This window comes from Poromitra crassiceps, assembly GCF_964638095.1.
Source record: "Poromitra crassiceps genome assembly, chromosome: 17".
Lineage (NCBI taxonomy): Eukaryota > Metazoa > Chordata > Actinopteri > Beryciformes > Melamphaidae > Poromitra > Poromitra crassiceps.
The window spans coordinates 31,722,480-31,747,569 of NC_139635.1; the positions used below are offsets into that span (position 1 = coordinate 31,722,480).

At 44.3% G+C, this 25,090-nt stretch overlaps 1 protein-coding gene across 1 annotated transcript; it reads right to left on the reverse strand.

The window, feature by feature from the left end:
• Window positions 1–237: 237 nt before the first annotated feature.
• Window positions 238–24,715, reverse strand: npc1 (Niemann-Pick disease, type C1). The gene is made up of 25 exons (XM_083653825.1): window positions 24,613–24,715; window positions 20,387–20,515; window positions 20,113–20,219; window positions 19,284–19,456; window positions 18,792–18,959; window positions 18,356–18,605; window positions 15,976–16,058; window positions 15,511–15,881; window positions 14,554–14,780; window positions 13,159–13,259; window positions 12,605–12,707; window positions 12,252–12,441; window positions 11,127–11,309; window positions 10,904–11,018; window positions 9,543–9,670; window positions 8,195–8,329; window positions 7,965–8,054; window positions 7,468–7,658; window positions 7,079–7,194; window positions 6,686–6,815; window positions 6,339–6,524; window positions 5,369–5,600; window positions 4,491–4,604; window positions 4,016–4,178; window positions 238–2,418 (listed from the first exon to the last, which is right to left on the reverse strand). The coding sequence occupies exons 1-25, from the start codon at window positions 24,691–24,693 to the stop codon at window positions 2,339–2,341; spliced, it is 3,846 nt and encodes a 1,281-aa protein (XP_083509951.1). The 5' UTR covers window positions 24,694–24,715; the 3' UTR covers window positions 238–2,338.
• Window positions 24,716–25,090: the final 375 nt, after the last annotated feature.

The following is a 25,090-nucleotide window of genomic DNA, read 5'->3' on the forward strand; positions in this document are numbered from 1 at the left end:
TATAGTGCATGCAATTCATTTTTGAAAAAGCAAGATTTTCCCCTGCCAAACAACATTTGTCTAGGTTGGAGCTAATAAACTAAAGCAACAGTTCACTACGGAGGGACTTCTACAGTGGCTACATCGGTATAACTGTAACCTCATTGAATAAAGAGTATTATGATGTTAAATCAATCAGATGAACACATTAGTATAAGTCATATATTTGGGGCAAGAAAAAGTGAATGTGTACCCATTGTGAAATATAGAGGGAGTGAGAGGGCTCCACTGCACACTTTCATACAGATTAGAATGGTTAAAAACAAAGGTCTTTCAAGGCTTTTTATACAATTATGTGCTTCAGGAGGAAAGTTGTGGATCATCCATGCCAAGCAACATTCATATGTTTTACATCTTTTTCAATTAGTGGATCTGTTTTTTTAAATCTAGGTTCAACCGTGGAACAAGGTACTACTTTTGCTTGGTCAATATGCTTTCTTACAAGCAAACAAAAAAATAACGGCATCATGGAGAATCCCATGATAACACAACTACCAAAAGGAATGCTACTGCTCCTTACAGGGCCCAGTAGGTATTACACTCGCTGGGCAAAATGTCATTGACCCATTCAAACTGAGCTATGGTACAGTAACTACTGGGAACACACATCTCCAAAACCCATCAAAGATCATCTCCACTGGTCATAATCCAGACAGGATGAGGTGCAGGTGATGCAGGTGAACCAGGCAGGGATGTAAAGCTTCATCTTTTTCAGTTGGCAGCAATGAGAGGTTACGCTTGCTTTTCCTTGCAAACCAATGATTGTTGCTTTGGAAGAGGGCTTTACAGTAAGATAGGAATACATGGTAACTCAATATTAATAGATAACATTTTAAAATTAATATCAACTTAACCAAACCTGTCCAGGAAAGTGTGTAAAGACACAGGATTACACCGTTATCCAGCTGTCTTTTTCTACGATACTCTGAACCAGCAGGCGTTAGAAAGGAATACAATTTTAAATTAGACCGATGCAAGCTATTTACAGTTATTAAGTAAAGCCATGAAATGCTGCTTCTCATTCCCAATCCTGACTTGACACGTGTTCGGTTCAGTAACTGAAAAATGCATAATTTACAATTCGATGTAAATTTTCTTCATTATCACCATGGGACCCCCTTTAAACTCTGGCATTAACATGCGTCCTGACTGATGGATTGTCGTTTGACAGAGCAAAAAAACATCCATTTGTAAAAGCACCCAAAATGCACTGACAATCCCATCACCCAAACCACTTCCAGGGGGCGCTAGAGATGCATCAGGGCCACATTAACCAGTGTAAAGGCCATCACCAGACTACATTAAGTACCAAAGTGGCAATAAAACAACTCAATCAGTTTGAATAGTAACATACATCATCACAAATGGATTGTCAGGGTACTCGTTGACACCCAAGTGTAAACAAGGACATAAATATTACAGGATGAAGTGATGTGCGTATTTTGGTGAGGGAAATAGAAATGTGTTATCAATGTGTATACTGCAAACACATGTGAATAATGTCAGGTGTAAATGTTACACCTGACATGCCAGATTAACCATATCTAGACCCGATCTGAACACGAGATGCACGTTAATGCCAGGAGTAAGGAGGGGGGGGCCCTATTCTGTCATTATTGTTATCTGTTAGCTACAGTGTGTACGGTACTCATCATATCAAATAGTTCTACAAAAGGACCACATTAGTAAACGTTTGCATAAACATTTTCCTATACACATTCTCTTTTGTCCAGTATACATATTTTAAAAGAAACATCAAAACACTGACCAATGTGACCCTTTTGAGTTTCCCCCACAAGACAACTGCTCATAGCATATGGAACTGACTGAAAGTTTCTGTTTGTAAACTGATGCCGAGGGCGGCGTCTCTCCTACTTCCACACCGCTCAAGTGTTTTCCTGGTCCATGGTAGGCCAGGTAAGACTGAACTGTTCCATGGTAGGCCAGGTAAGACTGAACTGTTCCATGGTAGGCCAGGTAAGACTGAACTGTTCCATGGTAGGCCAGGTAAGACTGAACTGTTCCATGGTAGGCCAGGTAAGACTGAACTGCCTTGTAGTGCGAGGAGGAAGGTGAGACGGGTTGGGGGGGGGGGGTATACGCTTGGACAAGGCCTCTGGCACTCTACTCCCTGTAGAGAACTCTACTCCCGAGTGGATTCTTCCTGAGTTACAGCTGTGCATAGTAGTGGCAATGATGAGTGTGTCAGTAATCACAGAAACTGCGTTGTGCTCACACACACCCACAGTCTCGCGCAGACAAAACGGTTAGTTCATTGTTCATCGTCTCAAACGGCTCACTAGTTGAGGAGGCGCTCCCTTTCCGTACCGACGTAGCGCTTGTTAGCAGCAAACACCTTGGCTTTGTTCGGCGAAGGACCTGTGGAGAGAGTCACAAGAGAATGATCCCATTAGCTTCATATACTGCAGGAGTACCTTCATATACTGCAGGAGTACCTTCATATACTGCAGGAGTACCTTCATACCTTCATATACTGCAGGAATACCTTCATACCTTCATATACTGCAGGAGTACCTTCATATACTGCAGGAGTACCTTCATATACTGCAGGAGTACCTTCATATACTGCAGGAATACCTTCATATACTGCAGGAGTACCTTCATATACTGCAGGAATACCTTCATATACTGCAGGAATACCTTCATATACTGCAGGAGTACCTTCATATACTGCAGGAATACCTTCATATACTGCAGGAGTACCTTCATATACTGCAGGAGTACCTTCATATACTGCAGGAATACCTTCATATACTGCAGGAGTACCTTCATATACTGCAGGCGTACCTTCATATACTGCAGGAATACCTTCATATACTGCAGGAGTACCTTCATATACTGCAGGAATACCTTCATATACTGCAGGAGTACCTTCATATACTGCAGGAATACCTTCATATACTGCAGGAGTACCTTCATATACTGCAGGAATACCTTCATATACTGCAGGAGTACCTTCATATACTGCAGGAATGTGTCCTAAGACCTGCCTGAGACCCGGATGTTAGCACTTCCGGTTCCCTCCTCTCAAAGTCAATGGGATTTCTGAATGTGGATTTTGGTTAAATGCCTGAAATGGTCAACAAAAGTTTATGAAACAGCAACCGGTTGTGTTCAGCAAGAGAATCTTCACAAATGAGAATCACTTTTATTATTTTTGAATGACGCGTAACGTCATTTTGGAAGCGGAAGTGAACAGATGTTGCTCGAGCGCGGTTGTTTCGTTTCATTTTTTCTGTATGCGCAGATCCATGGAGAATCATGGACAGCCTTAATGAGCGCTAATGACTCATACCAGCTGGCGGTCAGACATGCAGAAAACATACTGTAGATAGTCGGTCTGTGTGGGAACGCCCACAAAATGTGATACGGCTGGCGCGCGAGTGGGGTAAAACCCCCCCATATATCTCAATGGGCTGACTCACCAAAGGACAGTGCTGTGGCTCTACACTACAGGATTGGGGATTCTAGAGCAGGTACATAGATGTCTGTTCAGATGTGCGTTTACTGCAATGGTTGAATCCCTGATTGTGTCTGCCTGGGCTGGGCTAGCAGCTAAATGCCAACTATGCTGAATGGGGAGAACGGGAGGATTTACCTCACCCTGACCACGCCCCCAGCCAGCTACCCCAGCGTCTATGACGAGACACAGACTGTCTCTATACCGAAGGTAAGCACTGTCCATCTGCTTTATATTACCGAGATTATAATGATACAAAGCCGGTTGAAAATCGGCAAAACCTTCCTTTAACCAAATCCCCATACAAAAATCCCATTGACTTTGAGACAAAGGAACCAGCAAGTGCATGACATCTGAGTTGGCCTGGTTGCTGATACTGTGTGTGATGATGTAATGTAGATTTTCACATGCAGTGACGTCTACTGAAACCGGCCAAAGGAGAACACATGCTTCAAATATTTCAAGTGTTTCCCATCCACATATGACATTCCTGACCTATATAGCTGAGCAGAACAGGGAGGAATATGAGGCCGTGCGTCGCCCCCAGCAGCACTATAGCCAGGTACATCCGAAAGTAGAAGATCTGGAAGATCTGGGACTTGGATAGGGCCAGAATCAAGATGCCTCCAAACTTAGTCAATGTGATCCCACTGAACACCTGGAAAGAAGGAAACCACGTTTTCATTCAATTTGAAATGGAAAGCTGTACATTACAACTAAAAAGATACATTTGTATTATTTTTGACTGATATTGTGATGATGGCCATTAACCGCACAAAGCCTTGATGATTACAGGACCAAAATTGCTTTACTGATCTTATGGCGACGACAGAAGACATTCTAAATTAAATTGTCATCAATTATAACCGTGCACAAGCTAGCTCACATTCTCTCAAACCCAAAATTCCACAGAAATCCACAATATTCTCATACTTCTCAAACTCTTGTTACTTGTTAGGTGAGAACTTACAGAGCTGCCCATGTGGGCCAGGGCCTCCTCGGCCCGCTCCACTCGGTTCCTCTTTACGCTGATGGAAAAGGCTCGCACGATGTGACTGCAGAACTCCACGGAGATACCACAGCTCTGCAACACACCAGAGGAAACTACTTCACAGCACAGACGTGATGGACTGAAAGCCAAGCAACTAAAGTTCACAATATTTGCCACGTCAAGCAGGACATGATGAAGGGGAAGTTGCAACAAATGCTATAGAATTCTATATAGTCATTCTATAGAATCTGACCAAACCCTTCTGTCGCAACCTACTGGTACTATAAACTAGAGGAAATACCTCCTGTCCCTCTCGCATGGCTTCCACATTTACTCACTTTGAAAATACTCCTGTCTTATTCAATTTAAATCTGCAATAAGCAATATTAGACCTTATGACCAATCATGAAACAAGTGTATGCTATGTGGAGATTTCATTGAGATAACTATAAAACAATATTATCCACACACATGAGCCAGCTGTGTTGTTGATTTCTCCTCTCTTATAAAGCTTGTTGTCAATTTCCGCTCTGCAGCAAAGCTCCACCCGGACCAATCAGTGAGTTTAGTTTCCTAGTTTAGCAGCTTTACCCCTCCCATTCTTAAAAAAACAACATCTTAAAGACTGAAAGAGATCTGTCAAAGTGAGACTGGCAAGCGGCCAAACTTACTCCATAGGTACGGTTGGCTTCGCAATTAGCATTTATCCTCCCATTTGTCCTTCGGAGGCCCCCATGCTTCAGTTGCTATGCTGCGTGTTATTTACGTTGTGGTTTCTGTCACCCTCTAGTGGTTAGAAAATATTGCTTATTGCAGCAGGTTCACTGGCAGCTTGAGTGTTTTCTGTTCGTGCTCACCATGACCAGGTTGACGAGAGACACTGCATTGAGGCTGATGCCAAACAGCCACATGACGCCAAACATGTTGACCAGGATCATGGCAATGGTGATGCTGACCAGCACGGCGGACCACAGCTCAAAGCCCAACAACACTGTGGACACCACAAAGATGGCTGCCAGCGACGCGCTCAGGTTCAGAGCCGTGTCGTAGGCAATGGTCAGGTACTGCTCGTAAAACACGTAGAATATGCTGCGGAGGGAGAAAAAGAAGGATTAGTAGGATGTGGACAGCCATTAGGAGCAATGGCGACACCTGTTGCCCGAATGAGAATATCTAATACTACTACTATACTAATATGTAAAGTTTCCAATGAATATTTGGAAATTGTTTTTGTTTGTAGCAGATATCATATCCATGATCGTTAAAATCAAATTCAGTTATCTGATCACCTCCTTAATTCGAACAGCCATCCACTGGTCATGAATATCAATGAAGAGTTAATTTATTCTAATATTGTCTCGATTTAAATTGTTTATTCACCTCCCACCTTTGCATAAAATATTTGTCTCTTAATTCTGTGTCTGAGGTTGTGGTCTACATGGTCTGTATAGGGTTGTACTGACATGACTTTTCTGAAATATAGGATATAGGGGGACTGGAAGTTCAAACACAATAATGAAGGTCAAACACTGCCTACATGCCATAAATAATGTTTTCTTTGCTGTGTGCTTATCTATGACCAACGTCCTTGAACTTTGAGTTCAAAACGAGGCGAACCTCAGATACAGGCCTTTCACCACAAAAACAGACCAATTGACTTCACAGTTCCCCAACCGGCAGGTGAAACTGAAAACATCTCTTCTGGGCCAGACAAAAGCTGGCTATACAAAGACGATATTGAATATTGACAATATTAAATTATATGAATTAATGATTGTTTCATTAACATGTTAAGCAAAGGCAAGAGCAGTGGAAGCCGTAAAATACCTGTAGGGGAAAACTTTGTGGCCGATGGACTGAGTAATGTTGTCAGCCAGAATGCGAGCCATCTTCATGGCCTCTATGAAGTCCGGGGACTCCTGCAGGATGGTGTGGTAGGTCATGAAGTAGGTGGCTCCGACCCGGGTGTTATTGTCGTACAGGTCAAGTGCTGCGCTGTAGGCCGCGTGGCCCCTGGAGGAACACAGCAGCATTGTTGAGAAAGAACAAAACAATGAATGACACAAGGTTCATTGTGAAGAAACTGGGCAAACTTTGGAAAACACATTGGAAACAGAAGTGCTCTTTCAAGTAGTTCAAATGAAAGCCTAAATAGAAGACAGTTTGACAGTTACCCTTTTCCACAGTTAATGTTGGGATTGTCTGACAGGAACATGGGTAAGAACCGCATGAAGTCTTCTCCTTCAGGCCTCTGCTTTCCACTGGGAGTCATGGGCCGACAGTGCACGCAGGACGGATTCACCACTGAAAAACAATATTGCACATTTTCCCATCCATTCAACCAATAAGATTGTAGAAGACAATTGGAATGTAGAGATAAAAAAAAATGCAGCAATAAATGTCTGTGTGTTTCTATTAATCAGATGAATTCTGTGTATTTTGTGTACAGAGCAATGACAAATAAAAAGTTGAGCTAAATTTAAACGTGGGCATGCAGGGTCACCATGCAGACAGGAGTTCAGCCTGCTCAGATGAACAGCATATTGACACAGTGGGTAATGGTTTACCGGAGGCATTGCAGAAATCCCCAGTAGAGTTGAAGTAACGGCAGCAGCTGGATTGGGGCTTCACCCAGTCAAAGTAGTCGTCTAGCCAGGAGGACGGCGTGTAGGCCACGGTGGTGCTGGCGAAACGAAAGGTGAAATTAAATATACTACTTTATCGCGGATTACATTAGATTCCCCACTGAAATAGAAATCCCCCACTGTAATAGAATTTCCCCACATACCATACAACCACGTATTTGAAACGATAGTGATATCATTATTCTTGATAGTAAGAGTGCAGTTGTAATTCTGTGTGTGTGTGTGTGTTGTTTTGCCACACCCATGCTCCACATCATATCCACATAAGTTGTGGTGTGTCGCTACAACATGTAATTTCCCCCCCTACTTACTAGTTGCTGATGAGGGAGGCGTAGTAGACCTGCTGGACCAGGGAGTTGTTGTTGCAGCCCACCCCTCCACACACAGCGTTCTGGCCCTCCAGGCTGCTGTAGTTCAGACCGTCTTCTACCACAAAGTAGACTGGAGGACCAGTGTGGAGGTACAGGCTCATGTTCTTAAAGTACTCGAGCACATACGAGTCCTAGGTGGGGAAGACAGTCCGTAAGAAGAGACCTCCACATGGATCGGAGTGCTTACTGCGGATTTTACGTTCTGTTGTAGGTGGTAGACTGCCACTGTGGCAAAAATCTAATATTAAAACGACTTGACAGGTGTGCTTGATTTAGCTCACCAGACAGTTTACAGCAGTGGTAACATCACTTGCAAGACAAGCTAAATCAGTCACACCTGCTTTAGAAAACATTCAAAATCTAATCGACTTACACTTATACTGCCTACAGCTACATGGTCCGAATGATCAAATCAACAACGTGCCCAGTAGACTTACATCAGGCATGGAGAGTTTCTGGTCCAGTCCAATCTCGACTTTATTCACCACAGCAATACTGAAGGAGAGCATCCCCACAAACACCGCCACCTAAGAACGCAACAATGGGATCTTTGTGAATCAAAAGCATGGGCTCAATGACACATTTCAATAGTATGTTATGTTATGTTATGTTAGAGACGGATTCCTCAAATGCCTAGTAGAGACTGATGCATCATTGAGTCACTTACTACTAAGGGCCGCACCCACTCCTTGAGGATGAATGGGGCGTAGATCTTCTTGAAGAAGCGGAAGAGGAAGCCGTCTGTCTTCTCCCCCTCACCTTCTGGCATCTTCAAGCAGCAAATGATGTCGAGACGATTGCTCTTTGAAACACAACAGACAACCTCGTGAAGTTGGGAGGTTTACTATAAATCGTTAGTGTTTCTCAACCATGTGCCATCGACACCCGAGGGCAGTACACCCACTACACTAGCTCAGCTGATTCCATTGATTTACACGCCTTCAACCAGAGAGCAGGGATTTTTCCTGCATAGAAGAATTTTTGGTGGCCCACCCAAAGAGGTTTTAGCCCCCCCCCCCCCCCATGCTCACTGCTTCCTGTTGTGCATAGTCACCCCCCCCCCCCCCCCCCCAAAGGCCTACTTTGAGCCAGCAAAAAACCCTGGAGAGGAACTAATCAGTGGAATCAACTGGTGTAACGATTAGTTGGAATGATTGAAAACCACAGATTAAAGGAGACTTCCTCTGCCGGTGAATATTAGTCTCATAAATCTGTAGAGGATTAAAATGTTTTATTAAATGTGTGGAGCATTTATCAAATTGCCTGTACATAATCTAAACACCATACAATGCTTCTATTGTTCTTCAATCAGATTCTTTCACACAGCTCTGAGTCATCCCCGCCTCCTCAGCATCGTCATCACTATCTGCGGTTACACGAGACTTTTGTTTTTTTTCATTTCTGAATGAAATCATTCCCAAGGAGGGTTCCCCACGCAAGTGTTTAGATCAGCGCTAAATATAATGATTGCTTTATGATGTGATATGCAATCAGAAATAAACGTTTCTGACATGCGCAAAACAGCGAATCCAGCATGTTTTGAAAAGATGAGCCATATCAGTTGTGGCTGTAATTGCTGCAGGCACGGCAGCTTTTACGTCAGTCTTCCAGAAAATGTTGTGGTTGTAAAAAGCTAGGAGAGCTGTTGAGGTTGTTGCAGCACACAATCAAGTTGAGGACTGAAGTTGCACATTGTCTATGTGTTATTAAACATAACACACAATATGGAAAAGGCGAGCGTGGAATGAGCTGTACCGTAGCTGCTAGGTGTCAAAACTAGCCATGAGCGAGCATGCACAGAAACTTACATGACAATTCTTTTTAAATACTTTATGGAAGGGTTATAGCCTGCCAAACGGAATGAAATTTCATTCGAAATGGGCGATTTATTCTGATTGAGGTGGTTATATGAGGCATTTTTATTGATTGGGCTTCTATTCTGATTACAAGTGGAATAAAAGGCTCCATGTAAACACAGCTACTGTCAGCATCCAGTCCACCCCCATCAGTCTCACCTCTTGTCTCCTGGCGTCCAGACCGAGCAGGCTGACAAAGCAGCTGATCTGCAGAAGGAAGTCGATAAAGATGGCCAAGCCAGCGAACATGGAGAAGGTCCTCACCGCAGGCATGTTGGACAGGGCTCCTGTAGAACAAGTGGCCACCTTGATCAGCAGGTGACTCACAAGAAAGACGACAAGTGTGGTATACTACAAACTCCTGAGAAAAATCCCTGCGATACCCATTTCAACCCTATCCACAAAAACATCTAGCTTTTTTTGTAATCACTTATAGCGCCTCTATTACAGTGTCATGTGTACACAGATGTGTAAGTACAGGAGACCTTAGTAGATGACCCTGTGGATGGGGCAGAAGGAACGGGAGTCCGCTGCCTTGCTGTCACACAAACTCACGTGCCATTTATTTGTGACACACCAAACAACCAACACAAACCTCGGCATTCACATCCCCATATAGCTAACCCAGAAAACCCCATTACCCACAACCCCTCAGTTCCTTAAAGGAACTGTCCGCTTTTCTACCAGCTTTGTATCATTACAATGTTGGTAGTATATGCAGATGAACAATGTTTCCCTTCCCTCCATCTTTCCTGCACCGAGAACTCGCCGTTCATTGCTGGCAGAAACTCCGCCCCTGCCAGCTGGTATGGCTCGTTAAAGGCTCGTTAAACATCTCAATCCGATACAAAAGTGAGTAAGTATAGAGACACTGCGTAACGCGTCATCATTCAGAAACCACGCCCAAGACGGGGGAAAACCGAAATCCCCGCTCCAATCCTGGCGTTCTCCTATGTCACGTGCATGCTTGCGTGTTGCACAAAAAGATGTATATACGGAAGATGAACACTCCAACTTACTTCCTTGACAGCTAGATCCACATTTTTCTTCTCGCCGATTCTCAATGGCTTCCTTGTTTTGCTCAGGAGTACAAAAAAACTTTAACTGGCGATTTTTTACATTTGTTGTCTGCGCAGCCCACCACACAACAGCTTTTAGCTATGTTTAATTCAAGGAAAATGACGCTGGTGTGTGGAAATGAACGGAGCTTTTCCCCTGTGATGGACGTGGCCTATTTCATGCAGTGTCTCTATAATCTGTAGTTCAAATAACACTAGCCATGCGAGCTGCACAGCTTCAAGATCCTGAAGCCGCCCCCCAGAGACAGGGAGAGAGCATTGAAAACGACGACTGTTGTGTTTCACACTATATCCCGATTTCGGATAGATACAGATAAGGTTCATAAGTGATGGATAGTTTCTTTAAAGGGGCCGTGCATCCACACAGTCCACACAGCACAACAGTTGGCGTCAAATAATACTGCATCCTCCTCCAAACTGTCCTCTACAACCCAGTCTTACCCAGGAAGAAGGCCACAGTCTCGGAGAAGGAGGAGAGGAACATGCTAGGGGCGACGTCTCCAAGGATTCGACCAATCTGCTGGTGAAGCTCCTCCTGGTGCAGCCGCTCATCCCTCTGTTCGGAAATGCAAACAGAAATAGTTTTCCATTAACGGGGGTTAATACAGTCGGCTACAGTAGGCCTACGACACATTCCGTTCGTGGAGGGCAGAAGGGACAGTACCTGGTATGTTTGCACTATAATGAAGATGTTGTCCACTCCAACGGCAAGCACCAGGAAGGGGATGACCTCGATCACGATGAGGGTGAGAGGGACTCCGGCATAGCTGAAGATCCCCAGAGAGCAGGCCACAGAGCTCAGCACAATCAGGATGCCCGCTATACCCAGAGAGATCTTCGAATCCACCTGCATGGGCCAGACAGCCAGTCAGCTTCCCGTCATACTTCCTTCTTTTAACGCTTGAGCTGCAGAACGTTGTCAAACATGTCATACTAGTTTCGCTGAATCTATGGGAATGTTGAGCCTAGGATTAGTCAAGCCGGAAACACATTGCGTAACTTGGCTGGCTAACGTGCCGCTGCCAAATGGTATGGTTTTCACAAACGTGTGATCTGATCTCATGATGTTGCACGAATCCAGCTGCCTTGCAAGGTTATTGGCTGGCATGAAGCATCCAAATCCAGCAACTTCGGATAAGTATAATTGTACGACACATTGTATGTAGGGCTAAAACTAACGATTATTTTCATTATCGATTAATCTGTGTCGGTTATTTTCTCCACTAATTGATTATTGATTGATAGGTGTTTGGTCTATAAAGTGTTACAAAATGGTGAAAAATGTCAATCGCTTTTTCCCTGAAAGCCCAAGATAACATCCTTAAATGTCTTCTTTTGTCCTGACCAACAGTCCACAACCCAAAGATAATTAGTTTACTGTCATAGAAGACTAAAGAAACCAGAAAATAATCACACAGCTGGAATGAGAGAAGTTTAGTTTATTGCTTTTCTTAAAAATGTGTCTAACCGATGAATCAATTATAAAAAATAGTTGGCCATTAATTTCCTGTCGATCGATTGATCGTTGCAGGCAGCTCCAGTGTTTCCCCTACCATTGCCTTGGGGGGGGGGGGGGGGGGGGGGGGGGGCGGGACCCCTCCTCCCCACTGAAAGAATGAAAATGTTTTTCTTTTTCTTAATGTCATTTGCCTAATTTATGTGCACTCGTTTCATTTCATCCCCCTGCACCGGCCCATCCCACCCCCCCAAAGCAGCAAACCCAGGGGAAACCCTGGGCTCTATTTGTATGGAAACAATGAAGCCTACATATGAGGGCAGAGTCTCTTACCAGCAGTCGCCTGAGGCTGTGGATGTGACCGAGGGCCAAGGAGATGTAGACGAACATGATGGCATAGCTGACCACTATGGTGCTGATGTCACTGTCGCTCTCCCTGTCGATCTCATCTTCTATACTCCTCTCGGAGTTAAAGGCGATGGTCAGGTTGGGGTTGCTGTAGCTCTTCATGAAGCGGATAAATCTGAAATGGGCACAATAAAACATTGACATAAACATGAAGAAAAGTGACGTAACGACTACAGCACCTATCCTGCTACTGTAGGTAGGTACAAATCAACCCAAGCCTGATAATAAAGACTATGCTGCTGCCTCTGGTGGATTTCAGATCCAGATTGGTGTCTCACTCTTGTTCCCATGCCTTTGCTTTGCCCAGCTTGACGGTGTCGTCAAGGTAGTTGTTGACAGGAAACGTGATCACTAGAGCGGTGGCGTTGTTGTAGTTGGTGTCTGCAGTGTGGAAAAAACAAGATAAAGTGCAATGATGAGGCCATGACATAAACATAAGCTCCATATCATCCACCGTAAAGAGGTTTATAAAACTGGCAATCCAGTTGGGGAAGGAAACAATCCAATAGTGCTGATAATTTTCATTAAAAAACATGACTACTACCCTTAAGATAAATGGCATTGGTTGCTATGGCAGCTCTTATGGTAATCATGGAAGGAGTTAGCAATCTTTTTAGTTTTGTTTTTTTGTAGTCTAAACTACTTATTTAGGTTTTACTGCTGTTAAATTGGAAGGTCAATGGCCAACATAGCAAATCTTTCTGTCAGTGCAATAAAAGACTTTGCAGAGAGCCTGAAAACTCATATAGGCGTAACTGTTGTATCTAAGTAACTACTACTTGTTTTTTATTTAACTTCACTCTCTCCATCTACGCATGTTATTCCAGCTCACCATCGTAACCCCCAAGCGCCAGCCAAGGGAAGATGGGGCCTCCAAAGGTTCCCATACAGGGGTCATGAAGGAGAGTAGTGTCGTTGAGGGATGCTGGAGCACTGTGGAGAAGAAAAAGACAAAGGCAGTTGAGCAGATAAATCCAGTCATCAGTACTCCCCCCCCCCCCCCTTCTCCGGATTTATCTCCCCAATTGTACTTAGCCAATTCCCCCTGCTGTCCCGGCCGTTGCTCCACCCCCTCAGCCGATCTCGGGAGAGTTGTAGACTAGCACATGCTTCCTCTGACGTGCATTCGCCAGCCGCTTCTTTTCACCGGACAGCGAGTTTCAACAGGTGGCAGTTTCACCGGCAGGGTGTAGCATGTGGGAAGATCATGCTATTCCCCCCAGTTCCCCTCCCCCCCAAACAGGCGCCCCGTCCGACCAGAGGAGGCGCTGGTGCAGCGACCACAGGACACATACCCTTATTCCGGCTTCCCACCCGCAGACACGGCCAATTGTGCCTGTACGGACACCCGACCAAGCCGGAGGTGACACGAGGGATCGAACCTGCAACCCTTGTGTTGGTAGGCAGGAAATGTAGCGCTGCACTACCCTGACGCCCATCAGTACAGGTGTGGACATTATCTGTACCACACGTCTAAGAAGAGCAGCACACCACAACAAATGAGGAAGCATGAATGTTCTATTTTAAGAATAGCACTTTTCCCCCACAAGAGAACACCAGGAAGCACAAATGCTCACGTCTGGAGAAAGAAAATAGAAGCTCGTGCATCTTGTCGGCTGCAGCGGCAACAGCTGCAACACTTTCAACTAGGGATGTTCATTTTGAAAATTTTCCATAATCGATAATCGGTGAAAATTAACGATCAATTATCGATCATATTCATATTTAAATTTCTTTTCATTTTTATTTTTTTTTACAAAATGAATGCCTATGGCAGAAAATACAAAAGACAATGTGTTCTCCTCAATGAATGTTTAAAACAGTTTTGTTGGCACAAAGGCCCGTGCCCAGCCAGAAAACTAGAGACTATATGAAGCTCCACCTCACGTTAGTCGGCTGTGCAATGGAGTGGGGCGAGGAGGAACGAATTCCACCCAAACCTAGTCCAATTTTTTTTTATTTTTTTTAATAATAACAAAATCGATCCACATTCCACAGGATCGATTCCAATCCTTAACGATCAATTATCGATTTTCGACAACTGATGAACATCCCTACTTTCAACATTAAAAATATATATATTTTCACTATAGCACCAACTTTACCACCAACCGATTTCTGTAAGCCAAGCAATTATGGAACATTTTGAGGGAAAAGCTACATTTTAGATGACATGAATGCCATGCCTAAAAACCGCCGAAATTACAGAAGTCTGTTAGAAAATCACCTGACACAGTAGAGGAAGTGGCTGTGAAAGTCAGCATAGACCCAGAATCCATCTGTGTTGATGTGGTCCAGCACACTGTGGCTATTCTGGAAGTAGTTGAGGACGCTGAGGATGGTGCAGTTGTTGTTGTACGGGGCCAGAGGAGACAGGCAAATGTCCTTCAGGGTCACATTCTGACCTTCGTATGTGGCTTCCAGGCCTTCGATGGCAAGCTGCAGATCCAGCACCTGGATGGTCATGGTTAAGAAAAATAATTAATGGGGTGATCTGTCTCCTTTGAACCCTGCACAATCTCTCTTTATACAAAACACACACTGGCCACAATCTCGTGATATGTTTCGATATGGGCTTCACAATTCAGTACAACCATGATACGACAGAATACATAAAAGTTCAGTGTGACTGTGCAGCATGATGTTAATTTCTGGGCCAAATCTTCTACTGATGGCATTGGTCATTTAAAAATTATGATTTAATTTTTATTTATTTATTTAAATTAATTATAAAGATAGAGTACTTTATTCATCCCCGAGGGGAAATTCTGGCGTTACAGCAGCAGTAGCATCAATGACAGCAACAAGAGCATCAATGACATTAAACAATTAAACAATAAAAAAAGTTACACAAATAAAAAAGTTACACAACTTCCGTAGGTAAGGTGCAGAAACAGCAGTATTCAAATATTGCAATAAAGTATTTATTGCAAGTAAAGTATTTATTGTAATAAAATATTGCAATAAAGTACTAATAATATGATAATTTGGATGGAGTGCTCAAGAAATTGTGATGGGAAAGCCGTCTCATTTGTGAATACTACAGGAGAATAAAATGTAGCTACAGTAATATCACAATTAATTGTTCTGCCCCCCCACAATATTGTCACATTTTTATATCGCAGTATATAATTGAATTTCATCCCATTTCCTTTTCTCCAATTTCCATCTTCTTCTAACCCACCTGGTGCAGGATGTCTTTGCCCAGGATGGCTCCGAAAGGGACGTCCGACCCAGAAGGGACGGGCGAGTAGGTGGAGTTGTCAGTGAGGGGAGTGGTTATGATGAGCTGCTCGGTCCTGAAGAAGGGTCCAAAGTGGCTGTCAAAGTAGTCCTTCTCTTGGCGTGCCTGGCTGCTGGGAGACGACCACAGCTCCACGGGGTCCGTGGTGATGCGCATGTACACCAGGCCCGCTGAGCAGGCCGCCACCAGGATCAAGGTGCCCAGGATGACCAGCAGGGGCTGCCGCACGCAGAAGGAGCCCCAGGCGCTGAAGACGAGCCGCATGGCATTTTCAAAGCGCTCGCCCAGCGTTTCACAGCACGACGCATCTGCTAAAAAGAGAACGAAATTGGGACTTAGTTTGGCTCATGTGGGAATGGCAGAACAATGTTATTACTTTGAATCATTCCTCAAGCATTACTGTACCTTGGTCGGGGTTGTCATTGTTAACAGACAGTGGGTTATTGCTGTCCAATATGGGGGGATACTCAGTCATGATTGTCCTTCTCCTGTAGACATGAAAAACCATATAAGCCAATTAGATATAAAGTTATGAACACACCAACACTGACACACTGAGGCTACATCCCATCCAAAATAGGTTGTTGTTTTAAAATGGAAACGATTTCTGTCCACATGAGCGTTTCAGGAATAATCTCCTGTAGGATACTTTGGAGGATGCAGTATTCTCCATTGACACTGGCTGTTGCGCTGTGGACCGTGTGTGGCCGCATGACCCCTTTAAGGAACTGAGGGGTTGTGGGTAATGGGGTTTTCTGGGTTAGCTATATGGGGAAGTGAATGCCGGTGTTTGTGTTGGTTGTTTGGTGTGTCACAAATAAACGGCACGCGAGTTGGTGTGACCTCACGGCAGCAAGGCGTCTGACTCCCGTTCCTTCTGCACCTCCACACTGGATCACATGACGGGTCACGTACACTGGGCATGCGCGTGCGGATTTGACATCTTTAGCGACAGAAAAAAGTGTCTCAACACTTTTCTTTGGTGTCGCCTACCTGGAGGATTTTGTTATGTCGTGGACATCATCATATTTTGTCGCGCACTGTGATTGGCTAGAGAGAGAGTTCTGTCAGTGTAGCAGTGTCTTGACACCGGGGAAAACCTAACCTCGCGCCACCAGGCTCTTCTCGGCGAGAAAGAGGCTGGCAAGATTAACGCTACTATACAACTTGTGTTGTTGTTCTTTTCAGGCTCTAGCTAACGTAACCTCGCTGCGTCAAGCTAACGGCAACAAAGACGTTTTTTGGCGCACTTATTTCCGGTGTTGTTTCCTGTTTCCTTGGTTTACGCCCCCATGACACAAAGCGGATTAAAAGGTTCCCAGACAAGGGAAAACCAACTTGGTGTGGGCGGAGTCAGGGCTTGGTGTGGGTGGAGTCAGGGCTTGGTGTGGGTGGAGTCAGGTCTTGGTGTGGGTCGAGTCAGGGCTCGGTGTGGGCGGAGTCAGGGCTCGGTGTGGGCAGAGTCAGGGCTCGGTGTGGGCGGAGTCAGGGCTCGGTGTGGGCGGAGTCAGGGCTTGGTGTGGGCGGAGTCAGGGCTCGGTGTGGGCGGAGTGGAAGTCTGGAGGAGTGGAGCGATTCTCTGAAAAGAGAGTGAGTGAGCGGTTGTCTGTCAAAACGGATGCAGCGAGATCCAGATACAAGGGCCAGTGGTTATTTCTTGCATTTAGGAGTCGGGCAAGATGTTTTTCAGTGATTTGGACTCCGAGAAAGGCGAAAATATAACAGCCGTAAAAACCGTTCCTGCCGGGAGGGGTGGGGATGGGGCGGCTCCTGTTACCATGGAGACCACTGAAACCTTTCACCATAGTATCAATTAAAAACGACGTGCGACTATTTTATTTCTGTCGAGAGACACTTATCAAAAATGTCGAGCGCCCTACTATAAATTAAACTTTGGTCTCCTTTACTCTGCTGGAATAGTATGGATGCTAGGCTAAGCATAAAAGCAGCAAAAGTTATGCGCATTAAAATCAAAACGTATTCGTGTGGATGTAGCCTGACTCATTGACACCCTGACAACGCACCCAAGATATTTTGTGGGCAAGTGGTTCCATGCACACAATATGGGTCACAAGGACACACCTAGAGCCGTTTTCCCACATGCGCTTTGTACCGCTAAATGACCGGAACGTGGTCTAATGCCTTCATGTGTGAAAGTTGTTTTCCGGTATAAGCGCGACCCCGTCATCGCGGACATTTCACCAGTTTCGAGCCAGTCAGAAGAGCGGTATGCTCTTAAGGGGACACAAGTGTGAAACGGGTCCAGTCATTTTCCGCGACAGCGGTCCTTCTCTCATGGGCGAGGTGTACACACGTTGCTTAATGTTCCAGCGGGCATAATCTAATCATTCGCGCACATTAAAGCAAACTGGCGAAATGATCTTGTGATAATAAGAGCGGTATGTCAGCTTCATGTGTGGGCGTGCTGATTTCCGAAGGCGAAGGCAAGCCCGGACACATCAAACGAAGCCAGTCTGTAAAAAGTGCTTCAACGCGACGCAGGTGAACGGATAAACATGAACCAGCCAGGCTATTTCTCTCAGACACGGATCCCAACTTCTTCAAAGATTTCAGTTCTCTGCAGTGCCGCCCCGCCCCCCAACATACAGGCAATTTCGCTGCTAGATTCCCACATGGGAGCGCCCAGGTGTGGAGGGAAATTCCGGGAAATGTCCAATATTGACTTACAGGTAATTTTCCGGTACGCATGTGGGAAAACGGCTCTAGAGACATGATGTTGAACTTAAAAACAGAGAGAAGCCACCAAAGTTTCTCAGTCCTTTACCGATAACACCAAGCTCCCAGTACAGCTCCAATGAAGATAAACAGGAAGGCCAGGTAAGAGATCCACATGATGACAGTCATGGCATCGATACCAAGGATTGTCCAGGGAGGGGGCAGAGGGGGAGGGACCGGTTTGGGGCCGCAGGCCTTGGTGCAGTCCTGACAGGAGCAGGGACCTGAACCATCTTCCAGGCCCTCTGTGCAGTCATATGTTTGGTTGTTCATGGGAGTGAAACCAGACACTTGAGCATCTACAACAAAGAAATAGTAAAGCAGTGCATGTTGAAATAATTATCCAAAATGTAACAACACAGGCATAGGACAGTTGAACTTGAAACCCTAACAATAAAGGAAAAGGACAATTGAAACCCTAACCACAAAATAAAGGAAGCGGTGGGAATATTAATATATTCACCAAATACTACAAACTGATTTACCTGAGAATATGGGGATGATAGAGAAGGGACTCTGGCCATTCCTAATGTCAAACATGTACTGGATCCAGTTAGTAGCATTGCAGTCCTTTGCCTCCTTGCCACACAGCAGTGACAAGGCCTTCACGTTGCTAGATGGTGCCTGGACATCCTTACATGCATTGTACATGGCTGGGGGGTAAAAAAGTCAACTTGAATTAATCCGGATCGGGAGTAAAGACAAAGAGTTACTCATCTTTGCACCGACCGCAGAACATTTCCTTCCCTATAAACCATATTATTTTCAAACAATCCTGACCCTTAGTCACCCGGAGATTAAGAATTACCCAACTGAGAGCACGAGGTTATGTGTGAGTGGGGAACTGTTTACTCAGCAGATCTGACATATCCAACTGTTCCTACATGGCATAGTTTCCCTCAAATCCAACGGGAAAAGAAGGTGACGCTGCTTTTCAGATAAGAAACAATAAGCAGGCTACTGCTGTGGGAACTCACCATTAGCAAAGGCCTGTCCGATATAGTACTGCACTTCCACCACATTGGACTTGCCCGCTAGTTTTGGGTCAGGGTCCGGGGTGATCTGGGTGGCGTTCATGAAGCGACTCTGGTGCGGGCTGCATGTCAGCTCGCAGAACAGGTTCATCAGATTGAAGAAACAGGCGGGGCACCTGCAAACAGTTGTGGCAGCAGACATCGAGACAATATAAAGAAAGAGGTACCACCGCATAACTAACAGAGTATGAAAATAGTTAAAGTTTTAAGAGTGGAAAAGAGTTGTAAAGTAAACCGGAGAAGATAAGCATGCTGAAGTCGACAACAATCTACAAAGACAAGACAACATGGGCATCTAGGCAAATCATAGTCACTGGGCCCTGCCAGTCAGTGTTGCATGCAAAGACAAAGATTCTTGTAGTCTTGGTCTTTGCGGAACAGAAATGGCATCATAAGGTGTTGCTTTGTCACGAAAGTGGTTGGTCACTGTGTTTATAAGCTTTGATAAGAGTATTTCCCTTTTATAGAACTGCATGTATCGTTCCTCTCTCCAAGCATGAATACACCTTTAATATAGAGAGAAGCCTTTCGTGTGCTTTATACAATAAGAGAGAGAACCTATACTATACCAATACTAGGGAGATCATCACAGAAAAGTCTTCCAGTTAGAAGAGTAAAGCATGAGTAGGACTGATGTTTTAAACGGGGCAGATAGCCCACTCCTTGTCTGAAGAAATTCAGAAACTCTAATAAGGAGGAATGGTAATGCTCTTGTGAGCCTGTCATGTCATGTGTTCCTTTATTTAGTTAATGTTATAACCACGCTGCATACCGAGACAGGAACTGAAGGGGCAGCTGCAGACTCCCTTTGAGAGTGCGCAACTGGGTGACATCACAGCAGAGACTTTGGTTTCCATAGTTATATCCGGGGCAAAGCTCCTACGTGCAAGCGAAAAGAGGATGATGTCATTAGCTAACTCAATACAATTTCATACCATTTTTCAACAGTGCACAATAAAGTACCACTTGAAAGTAGAAGCACAGAAGTATGATTCAAGCAGTGGATGTCAGGGGTAAACTGGACTAAGGCGCAGAGAGACGTTTACCGTGAGAAGCTCAGAGCCCTCAGAAGCTAGCGGGATGGGAGGACCGGTGTAGTTACAGTTGTATTTTTTCCCATGGACCTTGACTGACTCTCCACACTCACCATACCACACGCAGTGCTGGGCCTGGACCTGACAGTGAGACAACAAAAACACCATGATCATATGTCCAGTGAGTTCTCACAGCAAATGCATTTGGCCTTGCAGTTTTGCCACTGTCTGGTGAAGCATATGAAGGATGATCTCTATACAATTTTGAATTTACTAGGCATCGATTCCTAGCAGCGGGCTCGCTGGCTCAGCCGCGTAGGCCTCGCATGCCCTGCACCCATCGAGCTGGTGGCTCACTTTCTCTTATGACATCACTGATGTGTGTGTGTGTGTGTGTGTGTGTGTGTGTGTAGTAGGGGTGGGGGAAAAAAAATCGATTCACTTAAAGGACGGCTTTTCCGTGGGGAATATGAATATATATTAAATCTCACGCCCCTAAGGTTTTCGAATCCGTTGAAATTTTTGAAATTGGTTGTTTACAGCCAGAGATATCAACCATCTCTCACATTATTTCCATGACGCTCTGACGCAAAACGCGTCGGGGCGACGACAAGTCCAGCCTTGCGGAAGTCGAGCACCTATGAACTACACTACTTGTGGGCCTGTGCTGCCATGGTCCCGCCTCTAGAGGTCCTCCACGCCCCTTCAGAGGTCTTGAACAAAAACAAAAGGCAGCCATCTTTTTCAACCGCATAGCCTATGGTAGCTAATATTAGCTTTCCATAGTTCCTTGCAAAGAGACCATATCTCGGGAACGGAAGCACGTACCGACACCGGACTGGCGGCATTGGAAAGCTCGTCAAATTTTACATCTAGTAGTAGGTGCGTTGAAGTAACGAAATCAACGCTGAGCAATGTACCCGTTTTTACACATTTTTACATGAAATAGTTACAACATCAGATGCGCGTAACTCCTTGGAAAATGCCTTAAAATGCATGAATTTTTTTTTATGAAGACATCTATACTTCGGTTTAAATTTGGTGCAATTTGGAGGCAATTTTATTTTCGATTTTTTCTTCTTCTCATAATGTTTTATTGTCGAAGCCTTCTTCTTCTTCTTCTTTGAGTTTTATGGCGGTTGGCAAACATATATGTGCATTACCGCCACCTACTGGAGTTTGACATCAGCCAAATGCCTGAGGGGTGGGCGTGGAATCTAAGGCCACGCGAGCCCAGTGCATTGTGGGAAATGTAGGATTTCGAGTATCCCTCGACGGTTTGATCCAGAGGCAAGAGTCCCACGCACTGTTGAGTTGCAGCAAAATAGACCGTTTGTGTTGTACTCTGAAAGGGTTTCCCCCCCTTGAATCAAATTGTACATTATCAGCTTTATTTTAGCATGCAAAAGTAGCGCGAGACCCATTCCTGGCTAATGAGTCTTGCATTTTGATGCCACTCATTTGATCTCACCCGGCGTTACAAAGAATTGATGTGGGTGAGGTGAGTTTCGATTCATGTTAACGTAACGTGTTAACATGTGTTCTATTAATGAGCGCCCGGGAAATTAACGTTAATGTTAAGACACCATTTTCACAAATACGGACGTCTGCAACATTCCTTTATGGAATGCGGGGCACCCACAGCTCAATTCACCTCTGTGAGCAGAGACAAAGTTGAACTGTTGGAAAGGTTTTACTTGTACTCTGGGACAGGAATAACTCATTGTGTCATCTATTGAGCACACAGCTTATGACTTTATGTCTTCTGCTTGGGTGGAGTCTTGATGGGTATATAAAACTGATAAAAATGATAAAAAACTGAGAAATGTAGCCTACTGCATTTTCAGCCAGGCAAGGCTTTTTCTCGCCCAACCAATGGCGCGCGGTCGCCCTCCAGCCCTACATAAGCCTATGACATATTTGTAGTTAAGCAAGTCAAAGCAAAACCCAGGCTTTTCCACACCCCTGATTCACCTAACGTTAACCCTACAACCCTGAAATACACGTTACCAAACGTTTTTTTAGAAGGCTGGCAACGCTAGGCTGTCAACAAAGTAAAACGTCACCATGTCTGTAAATTACTGCTTGCAGTTGCACTCAGAGCATATGTGTGTGTGTGACAAATTAGACCTACCTGTGTGCCTTGAAAATAAGGTGGTTCAAAATAAAGTGGCTAAATGCAACCTTTTTCTTCTCATGTTTTTTATTAATAAAAACGGGTAATTAAAATGATCAATAATTATCGATGTCGACTGATATGAAAGATGTTATATCGATATACTTTTTAACTACCGTATATCGCCCAGCCCTACTCATGATATAATATACAGTCTCTAGAACCGTATGATTCAACTTACTGAAAAAAGAAAAGAAAAAAAGAAACAAAAATCGCAATAAATCGTAATATCGAATCGCAATAATCGTAGAATCGTAATACTTAAGAATCGCAATATAAATCGAATCGGCACCCAAGAATCGTGATAGTATCGAATCGGGAGATAAGTGAATCGCCACAGCCCTAGTGTGTAGTGGTGGGACAACAATTGCCCACATGCCCCCTTTTATATAGATGACGTATAGATGTATTTAGATAGATTTGAATTCTTGGCTATACAAAAAGATGATTTTTTGCATAGCTGGAGTTTAGGCTACACACACGTTTTACCTTGAGGTCTAATATTTCGAAGGTTTCATTTCCTATGATTCTAGTGTCTACTGCATAGTATGACTGAAAAGAGAAATTTCACTTCTATAAAAATCTGTTTGTTTGGGTGTGCACTCTGTTGTTTTCACTTTTGAGAAAATATGGCTAACAAAGTTAAAACAATATTATACAGTGTAATATAGTTTATAGTTATTGCCTTCCTCTCTTGCAGCTGCCAACTCTGGCCAACTTCTCTGTTAGCTGACTTTTCAACATCTGAGCAAGTCAAGGAAGGAACATAATTCACTGAGTTTGCTAAAACGTTTTATGACCAACCGCAGTGTTAAACTCTGTCCTAGTCATGTCTATCTATGGCTATTGTGGGTGGGTTAAGTTCAAGGTCACCATTCAAATGCCATTATTTTCACAGCTGGGCTTGTATGGAGTTGCAGACTAGGACATCAAGCTGCACATGGTTGTCCCTATCTCAATCTGCAGGACTCGGATCTATAGGCATTAAAGACTTGAGTAGAAAGTGTATGTTGAAAAGTATTAGTAAACAACCTGCAGCACCTGCTGTAGACTACCCACCCTCCAAAACAAACAGACACGTATCAACTCGGCAGTTTCAATGGCCCATACAACATTTAGATTGATCAGATAATGTGTCAGTTTCTAGAAGTAAAAAGGAAATCCTGAAAAGCAACTATAGGCCCACTCTTATCCATTCCAGTGTCCCAGTGATCTATTTAACTCAATCCACAGCCTGTTTGACATGATGATGCTCATTTATCCTTCAGCAGTATTGAGTAATCCTCATATATATTCAAATCTGCTGTTTTAGCTCGGTTTAGAACTAGGTTTAGAAGCTTTGAATAGGACTAACCTAATTAACGTTACCTAATAATGAACAGGAGTGCAATCAAAGCGTACAACTGTGACATGATTGCATTCTCTAAATCTAATCAAATCTGGAGAGTGTGTAGTATTCCTCTTTGTTTTGCGCCTACAACTGAGCACATAGGCTATAGCTAGCATGCTAATCTACTGTAAATTGGCTTCTGTAGCTAAATGCACTGCAGAGTTATGTGTCTTTAAGCCCAATTATGTTCAAGTTAAACCAGGTTATATACAACGGGGAGGTGCAGAAAGGTATTCAGGTAAGGTTGGCTAGTTAAACTGGGCTGTGTCCTGGATCTGTCAAGACACAATAGAAAGGAAGAACTTTCCGCAACTCACCTGATTCTGCGGGGGAGTCTGAACATTCTACAACACCCGGCTTTGCATCCGTGTGACTAATGCCGCCTCGCGTACAATTTGTACCAGTAGTGACGTCCGTCCCTGTGGTATTTCAAGGCTAACCTCAACTGTTCTGTTATGCATTTTCAGCTTTTACCAAAGAGCTGCTTGCTTTCTTAATATGTTCTCTAGAAATTGTTGCGTTACAGACAGCTATTTAAAAAGAGTTGGATCCCAGACTAGCTAGCGTTAGCTAATCCGAAACTAGCCGCCTTAAATAATCATCACATAGCAACAGCAACAAGCAGAGCTGAGTCATGTTTCAGTCACGAGCACGCTGACAAGTAATACTCACCCATCGATAATGTCCCTCTGTTAAGAGTATTACGAACAAAAGTATAAACAAATTGGTTCTCTCTGGTAGGACTCCCATCATCTACTGAACAGACAGAATCGCTCTGACAGCCCACGACGTAAAGTTTCGCATTTCTTGTTATTGGTTCCTTCTTCTTCACGTGTTTGACTTTGGGGCGGAGACACACTGTTGGCTCAGTGCTGCCACCAAGCGCAGTGGGGCTGAATTGCACAGTGTGAGGCCTCCCAGTCTCACCTTCCTATGGCATTGCTAAACACATCAAGGGTAATTTCACCTGTGAGTGAACATTCTCAAGTCTTGACGGACCCGCTAAACTCGTTTGTATTGGGAACTCTTTTTGAGTGAAAACAGGAAACCGTCAGTGGCAGCTATCATGATACTCATAGCCGCCAAATCTCACTCAATCAATGAGACTCACTCAAATGACTCTCTTCTCACTCTCTCACACCACACTATT

Excerpts from the sequence above, each read along its gene's own strand:
- npc1 (XM_083653825.1), bottom strand. The coding sequence starts at position 24,693 with ATGATGGGAGTCCTACCAGAGAGAACCAATTTGTTTATACTTTTGTTC. Across the intron at positions 16,059-18,355 it reads CTGGGAGCTTGGTGTTATCG|GAGAAGGACAATCATGACTG; the intron begins GTAAAGGACTGA and ends TCATGTCTACAG. Across the intron at positions 11,019-11,126 it reads TTATAGTGCAAACATACCAG|AGGGATGAGCGGCTGCACCA; the intron begins GTACTGTCCCTT and ends ATTTCCGAACAG.